Raw genomic sequence first — 15,644 nt, forward strand, 5'->3', positions numbered from 1 at the left:
CATAGTAAAGTGCATGAAATGTGTTGGCCTTCCATGAACCACCTGACAAATCCTCATGAGTCAGGCTTGCAGCAGCTCAGAAAGCACCTGCTGCCCACTGGCTTCACTTAGTTTTCTGCTTCATACTTCATACCATGGGAATCATACAGACAGGAATTAAAAAAGAAAAAGACTTGTATTTTTTAGAGCATTTTAGTCTCACAGCAAAATGGATTGGAAGGTACAGAGAGTTCCCGTAGACTCCCAGAACCCCTCACCACACAGCCTCCCCCGGCCCCGTCAGCGCCCCTTCCACAGTGGTGCACGAGCTGCAGTCAGTGGCCCCACATTGACACATCGGGATCACTCAGGCTGTATCCGCACACCCGAGCTCAGGATCACGCAGGCTGTATCCACACACCCAGGCTCCGGGTCACACAGGCTGTATCCACACACCCAGGCTCCGGATCACACAGGCTGTATCCGCACACCCGGGCTCAGGGTCACACAGGCTGTATCCGCACACCCAGGCTCAGGATCACGCAGGCTATATCCGCACACCCGGGCTCAGGATCACGCGGGCTGTATCCGCACACCCTGGCTCAGGATCACGCGGGCTGTATCCACACACCCGAGCTCAGGATCACACAGGCTGTATCCGCACACCTGAGCTCAGGATCACGCGGGCTGTATCCACACACCCGAGCTCAGGATCACACAGGCTGTATCCGCACACCTGAGCTCAGGATGATGCAGGCTGTATTCGCACACCTGGGCTCAGGGTCACAGTTTGTATCCACACAGCCGGGCTCAGGATCACGCAGGCTGTATCCGCACACCCGGGCTCAGGGTCACGCAGGCTGTATCCGCACACCTGGGCTTAAGGTCACATAGCCTGTACCCACACACCCGGGCTCAGGGTCACGCGGGCTGTACCCACACACCCGGGCTCAGGGTCACGCGGGCTGTATCCACACACCCGGGCTCAGGGTCACGCGGGCTGTATCCACACACCCGGGCTCAGGGTCACGCGGGCTGTATCCACACACCCGGGCTCAGGGTCACGCATCCTGTACCCACATGCCCAGGCTCAGGGTCATGCAGGCTCCACCTGCACACCCGGGCTCAGGGTCATGCAGACTGTACCCACACACCCGGGCTCAGGATCACGCAGCCTGTATCTGCATACCAGGCTCAAGATCATGCAGGCTGTATCCACACACCTAGGCTCAGGATCACACAGGCTCCACCTGCACACCCGGGCTCAGGATCACGCAGACTGTATCCGCACACCTGGGCTCAGGACCACACAGCTTCCACCACACACCCAGGCTCACGCTGGGCAGTACATGTTCTGTGGGTTTAGACGAATGTGTAGTGACGGGTAACCACTGTTACAGTTTCATACAGATTGCTTTCAGTGTTCTAAAAATCCCCTGAGCTCCACACATTCATCCCTCCTTCCCCTGTGATCTTTTCGCTGGCGCTTGGTCATGTGGTTGTAGAGCTGGAGTCACACGCTGTGCATCCTGTCACTGTGCAGCCTGTCACTCAGCCACGGGCATTTAACTGTCCTCCAGGTCTCTGCACAGCTTGCGGCCTCTTTCTCTTCAGTGGTGAGTCATATTCCACTGCCTAGGTGCGCCACAGTGGGTTTATCCTTTCACCTGCTTGCTGAAGGGCATCTGGGCTTGGGCGATTATGAGTGAAGCCGCCATAAACATCATGTGCAGGTTTTTCTGGGTGATTGCTGGACCGTGTGATGAGAGTATGCTTAGTTTTGTAAGAAATGGCCAAACCCTTTTCCAAAGCACCTGAGCCATTTTGCGCTCCCACCAGCAAGGAAGGAGAGCTCCTGTGGCTCCAGTCCTCAGCATCTGGTTCGCCAGTGTTCTGGGTTTTAGCTGTTCTAGAATGTACTTTTTTGGAGCATATCAGTAGTTTATTTTTTATTGCAGTATTGTATTTTATGGTGTGAATAGACCACAATTGATCTCCTTTTCCTGTGGATGGACATTTGGGGTGTTTCCGTTCTTGGCTGTGTACAGGAAGCTGCTGTGCGTGTTCTTGCACATGGCCCTTCGGTGGACACGGGTGCCCCCTCCTCTTGGGAGTTTACCTGCGAATGGGTTTCTGGGTCCTGAGATCTGGATGTGCTCATCATTAGCAGATTGGGCCACAGGGTTTTCTGTAGTGGTTGTACCAGTTCGTCTTCCCACCAGGAAGCAGTGCAGGAGAGTCCCAGTGGCCCCACAGCCTTGTTCACATGTGGCACTGTCAGCCTTTCCAGTTGTCTTTCTGGTAGGTGTGTAGCCACTCACTGTGGCTTTAATTTGCTTTCCTTGGTGAGTAATTATGGCCACAGCCTTTTCTCATGCTTCTTGGCCGTTTGGACATCCTTTCTCTGTGAAGGGCCTATTGGCATCTTTTGTACATGTTTGCTTTTTTAAAATTGAGTTGTCTTTTTCTTACAGATTTGTAGAAGTTCTTTATATATTATGGATTTAAGTCCTTTGTTGGATATACATGTTTCGATCCTCCTCCCATGTCTATAGCTTGTCTCACTCTCTTAGTGTTGTCTTTTGATGAACAGAAACTTCTGAAAATTTTTTTTTTTTTGAGACTGGGTCTCACTCTGTGGCCTGGGCTGGAGTGCAGTGGTGCAGTCGCTACTCCCTGCAGCCTCAACCTCCTAGACTAAAGCTGCCCTCTTACTTCAGCCTCCTGAGGAGTTGGATCACGTGTACATGCCACCACATCCACTCATTTTTTTAATTTTTCTTTTTTTTGAGATGGAGTCTCGCTTTGTCGCCTAGGCTAGAGTGCAGTGGCGGAATCTTGGCTCACTGCAAGCTCCGCCTTCCAGGTTCATGCCATTTTCCTGCCTCAGCCTCCTGAGTAGCCATGACTATAGACGCGTACCACCACTCCCGGCTAATTTTTTGGTATTTTTAATAGAAACGGGGTTTCACCGTATTAGCCAGGATGGTCTCAATCTCCTGACCTCGTGATCCACCCACCTCAGCCTCCCAAAGTGCTGGGATTACAGGCATGAGCCACTGTGCCCGGCCACATCCACTCATTTTTAAATTTTTTATTTTGACATGGAGTCTCGCTCTGTTGCCAGACTGGAATGCAATGGTGTGATCTTGGCTCACTGCAACCTCTGCCTCCCAGGTGCAAGCGATTCTTCTGCCTCAGCCTCCCAAGTAGCTGGGATTACAGGCGTGCACCACCATGCCCGGCTAATGTTTGTATTTTTTAATAGAGACGGGGTTTCACCATGTCGGTCAGGATGGTCTCCATCTCTTGACCTCGTGATCTGCACGCCTCAGCCTCCAAAAGTGTTGGGATTACAGGCGTGAGCCACTGCGTCCAGCCAATTCTTTTTTTTCAAAATAGAGATGGGGGTTCTCACCATGTTGGTCAGGTTTGTCTTCAACTCCTGGGCTCCAGTGATCCTCCCACCTCAACCTCCCAAAGTGCTGGGATGACAGGTGTGAGCCACTGCACCCTGCCAGAAATTTATTAATTTTAATGAAGTCCCAGTGTATCAGTTTTTATGGTTAGGGCTATTTGTGACTTGTTCAAGAAATTCTTACCTACTCCAAGATCTAAAGATACTCTTGTGTTTTCCTCTAGAAGCTTTATGGCTTTATACTTTACGTGTAGGTGCTGATACGCCTCAAATCTTTTTTTTTTTTTTTTTGGAGACAGGGTCTCACTCTGTTGCTGCCCAGGCTGGACTGCAGTGGCAAAATCATGGCTCACTGCAGCTTCAACCTTCCAAGCTCAAACAGTCCTCCTGCCTTGGCTGGGACTACAGACTTGCACCACCACACCCGGCTATTTATTTATTTTAGCAGTTGGATATCACTATGCTGCCCAGGCTGGAATTGAACTTATGGGCTCAAGTGATCTACCTGCTTTGGCCTCCCAAAGTGCTGGGATTACTACAGGCATGAGCCACAGCACCCAGCCTGAGATTACTTTTAGAATTCATTCGTTGGAAGGGAAGTCTAAGGAGACTCACAGGCTATGGCTAGCTAATTAGTAGTTGGTTTCTATGTGAATATCTGTTTATTAATAACATCTTTGGCCAGGCCCAGTGGCTCATGCCTGTATCTCAGCACCTTGGGAGGCCGAGGTGGGTGGATCACGAGGTCAGGAGTTTGAGACCATCCTGGCCAACAGAGTGAAACCCTATTTCTACTAACAATACAAAAAATTAGCTGGGTGTGGTGGCATGTGCCTGTAGTCCCAGCTACTCAGGAGGCTGAGGCAGGAGAATTGTTTGAACCCGGGAGGCAGAGGTTACAGTGAGCTGAGATCGCGCCACTGCCCTCCAGCCTGGCAACAGAGTGAGACTCTGTCTCAGAAAAAAGAAAGAAGATGGTAAAAAATAACTTACTGCAGTCCTCGTAAGCCCCCCATTTTAGTCCTTTTGGACCGCTGTAACAGTACACCACAGACCAGAAAGGTGAAACAGCAGGAATGTGTTTCTCACACTTCTGGAGCCGGAAAGTTCCAGATGGAGATGGGGGAGACAGCTGCCTCCTCCCCAGCTCTCTAGTGAGGGCCGCCTCCGGCCTACAGACAGCTCCTTCTCACTGTGGCCTCACGTGGTAGAAGAGCTGGGCTAGTTCTTTGGGGTCCCGTTTTTAAGGGCACTGAGCTGATCATCAGAGCTCTGCCTCCTGACCTAGTCACCCCCAAAGGCCTTGCATCTTAATACCATCCCCATAGGGGTTAGGATTTCAACACAGGAATTTTAGGAGGAGTCAGACATTCAGACCATAGCTCCCTTGCATGCTGGGAACATGAGCTGGTGCCTGTGCGGTCAGGGCTTGGGATCGAGTCCCAACCTCAAGTGTGTGGCCTCCAGAGAGTACCTCTCTCTCACCTTTTATTACAGAATTTTCCAAACAGACAGCAGAGAGCTGGTAGGTAAGGAGCCGTAGCTTCAGCGGGTCACCTGTCAGCTGACTCTGTTTCCCTCTGGGCCTTGCTGGGCCGCGGGATGGTCTGTGCTGGTGTGTCTGGCTGGTGCTGCACATGCACAGCTGGCAGCCGGCACGGTGCTCTTTCTCTCCGTTCTGTTGGGGTCTTGGCTCTGACCAGGCCTCAGCTCTGGGGACAGTGACCAGCCTTCCATGTGAGTTCAGCTGGACTGCAGGCCTCAGAGCTGTATGAGCTCCAGGCAGGTAACCTTAGGTGCTCACGGTGGCAGCAGGGCTGGGGCTCCGTGTGGTGCTGCCGACTGCCAGGGGCCTGGCACAGTGTGAGGCTTGACTCAGACCTGCCAGACTGTGTACCCTGGCCACCAGCTTCCTTGGGATGCAGGCTCAGCAGCTGCCCACCTCTGGCTGCTGGTCATCATTAGTGAAGTTTGGCGTGAGCAGAACATCAGCCCTCACCTTCTCCAGCTCATGTGCCCTTATCAAATAAATCTGGGAGGTCAGTTTTTGACTTCATGTGCGGATGGAGGCTGCCTTGGGTAGTCTTTGCAGGAGGTCTGGGGGTTTGGGTGCCAGAGGACACAGTGGGAACTGGAATCTCCATGATGGCAGCTCTCCTCTGCATCGAGCTGTGACCCACCGTACATGTCCTCTGGGTACCCCATGGGGCTTATTGACTGGAGCACAGACTGCCTGCCCACGGCACCAACTGTACAGACAGAAGTAGGGGCAGTGAGGTTGGCCCAGGCGCTCCTCACACAGCCTGTGCTCTGCATTGGCATTTGTTTCCCAAGGTTCCTCCCGCCTGCGGGGCAGCTCGGCCGCTCCCCTCCTGATGCCATCATGTGGCCCGCAGCTTTGGGAAGGTCTTGCTACAGGGGGACGCGTGTGCTCGGATGCTGCCGTCCTGGCCACCTCCAGCACTTCGCAGCCCCTAGGAGGGTGCAGTGGCCTCTGGTCTGCTGGGCATGCCCTTGCCATGGCCCTCCCTCTGGGCAGGTGCAGGGGATAGCTCTAGGCTGGCCCTTTCTCAGGCCAGGTGGCTGGCTCTTAGAGGAGAGGCTGGTGGGGGCTGGGCTGAGCAGAGTGGGCCCTGCTAAGAAGGGAGGGATGGGCTGGCCCAACCTCTCTGCAGCTGGGGAAGGAGGTGGCGCTGGGGCATGTGGCTGTAGGAAAAGGGGCATTCCCACCGTAGCCCAGGACAGTCAGGGGCATAACACCTGCCAGCCAGCCCAAACCAAGCCCTTGCCAGACACGCTGCACCTCAGAGCCCCGGAGAACGGCACATTCAGCCACACCACACATGCCACCCAGAGCCTAAAGAAGGGAAACACGCAGAACAGGATCTCATGGCACGTGGAGATCACAGAAAATTCACATTTCAGTGTCTGTAAATAAAATGTGATTGGAACCCACACAGAAAAAGTGAGCTCAGAAACTTATAAGGAAAAGCACAAATCTGTATTCTTAAAGTTGCTACTGCAGCCGTGTGATACTTTTCATGTTCTGCGGGAACGTTTGGCTAAGAGCTGTCTCGTGCTGTGTCCTAGGGCGGCGCCACATCCATCACCTGGGGAACCAGCTGCAGCTGAACCAGCACTGCCTGGACACCGCCTTCAACTTCTTCAAGATGGCCGTGAGCAGGCACCTGACCCGCGGCCGGAAGATGGCCCACGTGATCGCCGCCTGCCTCTACCTGGTCTGCCGCACGGAGGGCACGCCGCGTATCCTTTGGTTTGAGAGCCTCCCAGAGGGCCCCATCTTGATGCTTAGTTGGCTCCCCTCAAATATCGGGACTTGGTAGTTGCAGTAACTTGGTGTTTGTCTTCAATTGAAAAACACCTTATTGGAACAACTGTTTCAGTTGATCCAGGGCTTTCTGAAGTTGGGGTCTCCTTTTACTGGATTGAAGAACTGGGGAGCTGGGCACCCGCCTTCCTCCCCCAGCCCTTGGGCGTGCAGAGCGAGGGTTCTATTGGTCCCTGGAAATCATGCCCTGGCTTCTACCCGCTTGTGGACCTACTGCGCCTTGGGTGCTGTACCCACGTCCCCTGTGGTTCAGGCCGCCCTCTGGCCTGAGCAGGTGGGGTCCTGCTGCTGAGTGGGCTGCAGCCAGGCGTGCGCTGAGTGCTTGCGGCTGTGGACACCGTGACTGCGGGCAGTGGGTGGGGAGGCCACGGACCTTCAGCGGTGTGCAGCTTGGCCTTGTGCATGGACACCGTGACTGCGGGCAGTGGGTGGGGAGGCCACGGACCTTCAGCGGTGTGCAGCTTGGCCTTGTGCATGGACACCGTGACTGCGGGCAGTGGGTGGGGAGGCCACGGACCTTCAGCGGTGTGCAGCTTGGCCTTGTGCATGGACACCGTGACTGCGGCAGTGGGTGGGGAGGCCACGGACCTTCAGCGGTGTGCAGCTTGGCCTTGTGCATGGACACCGTGACTGCGGGCAGTGGGTGGGGAGGCCACGGACCTTCAGCGGTGTGCAGCTTGGCCTTGTGCATGGACACCGTGACTGCAGCAGTGGGCGAGGAGGCCACTGACCCTCAGTGGTCCAGCTTGGCCTTGTGTGGAGGTGCCAGTGTCTGGTGTTCTCTTGCACTGCTCTCTGCGTCTGGTCCTGTGCCTGCTGCTGCCCTCTGCAGACACGCACATGGGTCAGGAACTGCCTTCGGCCTCTTGACAGGGGAGCCCAGAGCCTTCTAGCCTCCTCCGCTCTGCTGTGCTGTCCACACCTGCTGTGCACCTGCATCTTTACCCTGCTCTCTGGGACCTCCCTTCACCTCCCCTGCATGGAACCCCACTTCCTGGTCCACACCCTCCTCATCTTGTGAGGTGCCTTGGATCCTCTGCAGGTGGTCCCTCTCCCTGCCCCGTGTCTGGTGGGCACGGCGTGCCTGGCCACATGTCTGTCTCCCAGCCTGCGCCCCTGCTGTCGCTTGCCTCCAGTGTTCTTACTGGGCAGCTCCGTGGCCCTCTGGCTCCTGGCCCTTGCCATGCAGCTGTGGGACTTTAGCTCCTTGCCTCTGATCTCCATGTTCAGAAATCTCACGGCAACGTGAGCCCAGCAGGCCTTTGCTGTCCGACAGCCTCCTGTCCTGAGCTTCTGTTGAATTAGTCGTTAGATTTCTCTCCCTTCTTATCTGTTACTTGGCCTGCCACAGTGAACCCATCTGGTTATCTCCTCCTTCTTTTGCACATGGCCATCTTTTCACTTTGGGACAGCACCTGATCCCTTCTTCTTTGTTACTCGGCCTGCCACAGTGAACCCATCTGGTCATCTCAGCCTTCTTTTACGCATGGCAATCTTTTCGCTTTGGGACAGCACCTGAACTTTAGCTTCCAGCAGAGCTGTTTCATTTCTTTCATGTTTTCATTCCTAAGAGCTCTCTGTGTTTTCTGAATCTTTCTTATAATCTCCCATCTTCCTTGGTGTGACATCGCCTCACCTTGAGCTCTTTTCCGTCCTGGTCTGTGTTTTTCTGGTTGGTCCCCCTCGAGGGGTGTCCCGGGTGCCAGGTGATCCTGGTGGTTTGCTTCTCTTTTGAGTGGGGTGCAGGGAGGGCTCCTGGAGATGGCGAGCTGGGTAACCTGCTGACTGTGCCTCTGGCCAGGCAACTCTCAGTATCAGGATCTTTCATTAAAATGTTACTATTTCTTTTTTTTTCAGACAGGGTCTTGCTCTGTCACCCAGGCTGGAGTGCAATGGCAGTATCTCAGCTTACTGCAACCTCTTCCTCCCGGCTTCAAGTCATTCTCATGCCTTAGCCTCTTGAGTAGCTGGGATTACAGATGTGCACCACCTTGCCTGGCTAATTTTTTTGTATTTTTAGTAGAGATGGGGTTTCACCATGTTGGCCAGGCTGGTCTCGAACTCCTGGCCTCAACTGATCCACCTGCCCTGGCCTCCCAAAGTGCTGGGATTACAGGCATGATGAGCCACTGCACCTAACCCTTAAAATGTCCTTTTAACATTTTGAAATTTGTCTTTTCTGCGTAAAAGCGCTTAACGCGCACACGTCTTTAGGGATGGTAAGTGCCCAGGCAGCCCAGTGAAGGCTGAGAAACAGAACCCACCCCCACGTCCCTGCCCCACCCTGCCTGCTGTCTGCTCGTCCCAGCCCCAGCTCCACCCTGGGGTCCCGCTGAGAGGCCTGCTCCGACCCTGCTCTCTTAGGGGCAGACCGAGGCCCTGAGAGAGAAGCTGAGCAGAGTCCAGGGTCAGCACCTGGCTGTGCCTCCCTTGTGTTTGTAGGAACTGTGTGGGGACCTCTGTGGAGCAGGGCCTAGGGCGGCACTGGGACCCCGGTGTCAGCACGGTGGGGTGGCACCGTGTCTGTGCTGCTGCCTCACCGGGCCTCCTGTGGGGGGACAGATGCCCTGGGACGTGGGCCCTCATGGGGTGATGACAGGCAGGATGGAGAGGAGTCCTGCGGCACTGCTGGGGCTGCCTCTGAGCCTGGCGGGACCACATTTAGCCACAAAGTTCCCACATGCCCCAGCAGTCCTACTAGGTGTCTGCCCGAGGGGAAAGAGTACCTGCATCGCCCCCAAGGCTCACACACTGCTCGCAGCGGCCGCGTCCAGGAAGCCACCCCGTGTCCCCCAGGCGTTCTAAAATTAGATCCTTGTGGTGGTTGCTCAGCTCGCTGCTCCATGAACAGGCAGGTTTGTGGCACGAACTTGTACCTTGTAAAGCTGCTAAGGACAAGACAACTTGGAACAGGGCTGTGCTCACGGGAGACCGCACTCTAGCCCCTCTGGCTGCTGGTGGCCTGGTGGGGCTCCCTTCAGCATCCTCAGAGGATGCTCTGGGCTGGTCTCGAGTAGCCATAGCCCTCACTTCCCAGCCCACCCCAGCTGTGTCGGCGCTTTATAGGGAAGTGGGTCAGGCCAGGTGTAGCATGTCCCGCTCTGCCCTCCCTTCAGGTTGCTGGCAGCACCGTGCCCCAGGCCTGCCAGCCAGAGCCCCCAGACCCATCCTGTACGTGTCTGTGTCCCTCACCGCGCTCCTCGTTCTCTCTTGCCCCTGTGCCTTCTCCCTCCCTGCTGACCTGCATTGGCTCTGTGGCCGCTGTCCTCGCCTCCTGCAGCCCCAGCTGGCTGGCTGGGCTCGTGTGCTGCCTCAGTTTCCTCAATAGCTCCACCCACTTCCCTTCCAGAGAAAATCCCCCCAGGAGACGGTGTGTGCAGCCAGGCTCTCTTCTCCGAGACGGCTGCCTGACCCAGCCCTGCTGCCTGCGCAGCTCCCGCTCACCTTCTGGACTCGCCCCCTTCAGTCAGGGCACAGCAGCACCCACCACCCCACCCCCACCCTGCTGTCAGCAGGACGTGGAGGGTCCTGTGCAGTGAGCTCACATTGTGGGGTGCATGGCCCCCACCCCGGGCGAGGCCCCCCAGGGTCCTCCTGTTGCATCATCCAGCCCATGGATGGGCCCAGTGCCCTGAGTCCAGGACTGGATACAAGAAGTCCTCTCAGAAGGAACAAGGGCTTGATTTAGAACATCCAAGCTTATTCCTCCTCCTGCCCACCCTTCATTGTTGCCCGCTCCTCAGTGTGTCCACCATCACCCCGAAAGTACCGGGGGCTGTGCACACTCACCTCCCACACTCACCTCCCACACTCACCTCCCACACTCACCTCCTCCCACACTCACCTCCTCTCACACCTCCTCCCACACTCACCTCCTCTCACACTCACCTCCCACACTCACCTCCTCTCACACTCACCTCTCACACCTCCCACACTCACCTCCTCCCACACTCACCTCCCACACTCACCTCCTCTCACACTCACCTCCCACACTCACCTCCTCTCACCTCTCACACCTCCCACACTCACCTCCTCTCAGACTCACCTCTCACACTTACCTCCCACACTCACCTCCCACACTCACCTCACACTCACCTCTCACACCTCCTCTCACACTCACCTCTCACACTCACCTCCCACACTCACCTCCTCTCACACTCACCTCTCACACCTCCCACACTCACCTCCTCTCAGACTCACCTCTCACACTCACCTCCCACACTCACCTCTCGGCCCCACATCCTCGCAGCTGACACAGCCAGTCCCGGATTCCTGGAGGAGGAACAGTGCGCTGCTGAGTCCCACTGAGTCTGGCGAGGCCCGGCTGACCCAGGCCTGAGTCTGCTCCTGGCTCCCAGCCCAGGGAGGCTGCCTGGGCAGCAGGACTGAGATGCAGGACCTGCTGGGCAGAGACTCAGCTGGAACGAGCAGCGCTGCCGTTGCCGAGCAGGTAGCGTGTGGCCAGTGTGCTTTTCCTGGCTGTGTGTCTCGATTTGTTATTGCAGCTTTTGCCCACAGCTGGTTTGTGGATCTTTTACATTTGTTCCTGTCCAGCCAGGCTGCCCTACGCCTGCATGTGAGAGGGCATCTTTTGGATGGTGACAGGCTGGTGAGCCCTTGAGGGCGTCCGAGCCCTGGGGCCAGCATTGTGGATGGTGCCATCACCTGTCCCCACATAGGTCTGCAGAGAGCATGCCCCGCTCCCATGGCCCACCAGCCTCAGCCTCCATGTCATGCCTGGCCACACGTGGGAGCAAGGCCTCTGCTGCCAGCCGCCATACTCCCTTCAGACCTGGCTCCTCGCTGGGGCTGCAGAAATGTGCGTTCAGGTCAGCAGGGGCTGTGTGCATTTGGCTCATTCCATTCTGGGGTCTGGAATGGGCTTTCAGAGCCCACACTTCTCTGCCCTCCTGTTCTGGCCAGCACCTCGTTCTGCCACCAGACCCCCTTGTTCCTGCTCCTCTCCCTCTGCTGCCTCCTCAAGAACAGGGTATTTGTAACAGTTTTAAGTGGTCAGAAGAAGGTATCAGGATGGCTGATGAGGGAATCAAATGGCACACACGTCATTCGGCATGAAGAAGTTGGCATTTCAGGTCAGGCACAGTGGCTCAGCCTGTAAATCCCATCACATGGGAGGCCCGGGCAGGAGGATTGCTTGAGTCCAGGAGTTTGAGACCAGCTTGAGCAACATGGTGAAACTCTGTCTCTACAAAAAAAAAAAAAAAAAGAAAGAAAAGTCAGCCCGGCTGCTGTTGCGCACCTGTGGTCCTACCTACTGGGGAGGCTGAGGTGGGAGGATTGCTTGAGCCCAGGAGGTCGAGACTGCAATGAGCCATGATCACACCACTACACTCCAGCCTAGGCAACAGAGTGAGCCCGTCTCAAAGAAAAAAAAAAAGTTGCCATTTCAGACTTCCAAAAGGCTGACCTGGAAGCACAGGCGCACCCCACGCGGGCCCCTGTGGGCCCCTTGTCAGTGGTGTCTTGTTGCTGGCGTAGCAGAGGTTTAGCTGAGTTTCGTATGTTGACATTATTAATGCATCATTCCTACCAAATTCAATTGTCAATCTTACTGTTTGAGTTTTGGAGTCTCTCTTTTAATGCACACAACTGTGTCTGCTGCTCATAATGCCAGTTCTACTTCTTTCTTTTCATTTTTTTCATGAGACAGGGTCTCACTTGATCGCCCAGGCTGGAGTGCACTGGCGCAGTCTTGGCTTCTGCCTCCCAGGTTCAAGCGATCCTCCACCTCAGCCTCTCATGTCGCTGGACTACAGGCATACACCACCACACCTGGCTAATTTTTGTACTTTTTGTAGCGATGGGGTTTCACTGTATTGTCCAAGCTGGTCTCAAACTCCTGAGCTCAAGTGATCCGCCCCCCTCAGTCTCGCAAAGTGGTGGGATTCTAGGTGTTAGCCCACCCGCCCGGCCTTGGTTCTTCCTTTCTAACCCACACACCTCTCATCTACTTGTCCTGCCTTTTGTATGCCGAGGACTCAGCATGGTCCTGGGGCGGGAGACGTGCCTGGCTGTCTCCTGTCCTGGGAGGAGTGTTTTCTGCCTTTTGCTGTACGTATCTGCGGTAGACTTTAGTGTACAGAGCTCTTTATCAGCTTGAGGATGTGAGACCTTGCTTTCTAATTTTCCAAGAGTTTTTGTCATGAAAAATATTGAATTTTATCAAACACATGCTTTTAATGTATTTATTGGTATGATTTTTTCATGTATATTTCCCCCTTAATCTGTTACTTAATGTAAATAACACTGATTAATTTTTAAAAATTTTTTAGAAAACAGGGTCTTGCTCTGTTCTCCCAGGCTGTACTGCTGTGGCACCACCATAGCTCGTTGCAACCTCCAACTCCTTGGCTCAGGCGACTCTCTCATCTCAGCGTCCTGAGTAGCCGGGACCATAGGTGCACTAGAGATGGGGTCTCACTGTATTGCCCAGGCTGGTCTCAAACTCCTGGGTTCCAGTTATCTTCTCACCTTGGACTCTCAAAGTGTTGGGTTTACAGGTGTGAGCTACTGTATCTGGCCTGGTTTTTCTAACAGAAGCACTCGAGGCTATACATTTCTCTCTAGGTGAGTTTTGTTACATCACACAGTTTTTTGTTTGTTTGTTTGTTTTGAGACAGTCTTGCTGCCTCACCCAGGCTAGAGTGCAGTGGCGTGATCTCAGCTCACTGCAACCTCCGCCTTCCGGGTTCAAGTGATTCTCCTGCCTCAGCCTCCTGAGTAGCTGGGATTACAGGTGCATGCCACCATGCCCACCTAATTTTTTTTTTTTTTTTTTTGAGATGGAGTCTCACTCTGTTACTCAGGCTGGAGTGCAGTGGCGCGATCTCGGCTCACTACAAGCTCCGTCTCCTGGGTTCACACCAATCTCCCACCTCAGCCTCCCGAGTAGCTGGGACTACAGGCACCCACCACCATGCCCAGCTAATTTTTTTTGTATTTTTAGTAGAGATGGGGTTTCACCGGGTTAGCCAGGATGGTCTCGATCTCCTGACCTCGTGATCTGCCCGCCTCAGCCTCCCAAAGTGCTGGGATTACAGGTGTGAGCCACCGCGCCCCACTGGGGATTTAACTTTTCTTGAGCAAGCAGAGAGCACGCAGGTAGCTCACTCTGATCCAGTGGCTGCTGGTCCGTCTTGGTTCCCAGCTGAAGGACCGTGGCAGGACCCAGGTATTCCTTCCTGGCACCTCGGCATTGCAGAACTTCCTGCTCAGCTCTTTTGTCTTTCAGAGCTGAGTTCTGGGCTTGGTGGGCCTCAGCCTGGTGCCTGTGGCTCCCGGTGCCTGTGGCTCCCGGGGGTGGCAGCTGCCGTGAAGGGACTTGAGTGCACCGTGCCCTGCTTGCTTGTTGAAGTTGCTTCCTTTTCTCTTGGCAGCTTGGCCCCTCGCATCTGGCTGGCTCAGAAGCCCCTGAGTTGTAAACTCTTATTTTCCCTTGCCAAGAGAGACTGTGAGCACTAGGCTCCGACCTTTTTGTTTTTTTTTTTTGAGACGGAGTCTCGCTCTGTCGCCCAGGCTGGAGTGCAGTGGCCGGATCTCAGCTCACTGCAAGCTCCGCCTCCCGGGTTCACGCTGTTCTCCTGCCTCAGCCTCCCGAGTATCTGGGACTACAGGCGCCCGCCACCGCGCCCGGCTAATTTTTTGTATTTTTAGTAGAGACGGGGTTTCACCGTGTTAGTCAGGATGGTCTTGATCTCCTGACCTCGTGATCCGCCCGTCTCGGCCTCCCAAAGTGCTGGGTTTACAGGCGTGAGCCACCAGGCCTGGCCTTTGTTTTTTTTTTTTTTGAGACGGAGTCTCGCTGTGTCGCTCAGGCTGGCGTGCAGTGGCGCAATCTTGGCTCACTGCAACCTCCGTCTCGCCGGTTCAAGTGATTCTCCTGCTCAGTCTCCTAAGTAGCTGGGATTATAGGCGCACACCACCACGTCCGGCTAACTTTTGTATTTTTAGTAGAGATGGGGTTTCACCATATTGGCCAGGCTGGTCTCGGACTCCTGACGTTGTGATTTGCCCGCCTTGGCCTCCCAAAGTGCTGGGATTACAGGCATGAGCCACCGTGCCCAGCCACATTTTTAAAAAAATAGAGATGGGGTCTTGCTGTGTTGTCCAGGCTGGTCTTGAACTTCTGTCCTCAGGCAATCCTGGCCTGGCACTGCCAGACTATGACAGCTCATTAGAATTGGCACGAATTGGAAGGAGACCCGAGCTGAGACACTGGTGTGGGTTTCGCTCCTTGGTCCTCATGCCGTGTGGGCACCTCAGTTCCCCTCTCCAGTCCCATGGGGCCGGGAATGGTGGTGTCCACTCAGGGTGGGCCCCCCGCTGGCCCCTCCGCTGCTGACTGTTGTGGACACAGCCCTTTCTGTGGGGCTGTATATACAAGAGCCGTTTCCCTTGTTTCTCTCCTTGGGTATCCAGTAAAAGCATTTGTATGTGAGGCTGTGGAGAGAAATTTCTTGTTCTTTTAAATTTCAGTTCTGCCTTATTAAAATCTCTGTAAACTTTTCCACTTAAGGAAAATGTGTCTGTCTGGTCAGGACCTGTCTGCAGTTTTTCTCCCTGCAAGCATCGTGCAGCCAGCCAGGGTGTGGGCGGCTTCGGTTTCCCCATCCTCTTCACGGTGGAGTGGCTCCTTGCTGTGTTGTCCACAGCTGTGGTGGGGAAGCCTGGTTGGTTCCTGGACCCGGGGCCATTTGATGGCACAGCAGTGGGGTGCAGGGCTGCACTGTCATGACTGGACCGTTTCCAGGCCTTGTCATCTGCTGATGGGAGTCTTGCGTGGGCCTCTACCGCACTCAGAAATGTCTGGCACCCTTTGAGGGCGTTGTGTCACCTGCCCTCTGTTGTGCTCATGCATCTCTCCTTTGACTGGCACTC

The 15,644-nt window shown here is 55.0% G+C and overlaps 1 protein-coding gene across 5 annotated transcripts in view; it reads left to right on the plus strand.

Annotated features, from left to right (window-relative positions):
• BRF1 (BRF1 RNA polymerase III transcription initiation factor subunit) overlaps positions 1–15,644 on the plus strand; it is a 79,793-nt gene that overhangs the window by 19,300 nt on the left and 44,849 nt on the right. For all 5 annotated transcript variants that reach the window (XM_033191036.1, XM_033191038.1, XM_033191037.1 and 2 more), the window contains exon 3: positions 6,488–6,661. In XM_033191036.1, coding sequence (XP_033046927.1) covers positions 6,488–6,661 — 174 coding nt within the window. The remainder of the gene's footprint in view (positions 1–6,487; positions 6,662–15,644) is intronic.

The sequence above is a fragment of the Trachypithecus francoisi genome, unplaced genomic scaffold, assembly GCF_009764315.1.
Source record: "Trachypithecus francoisi isolate TF-2019V2 unplaced genomic scaffold, Tfra_2.0 Lachesis_group3, whole genome shotgun sequence".
Lineage (NCBI taxonomy): Eukaryota > Metazoa > Chordata > Mammalia > Primates > Cercopithecidae > Trachypithecus > Trachypithecus francoisi.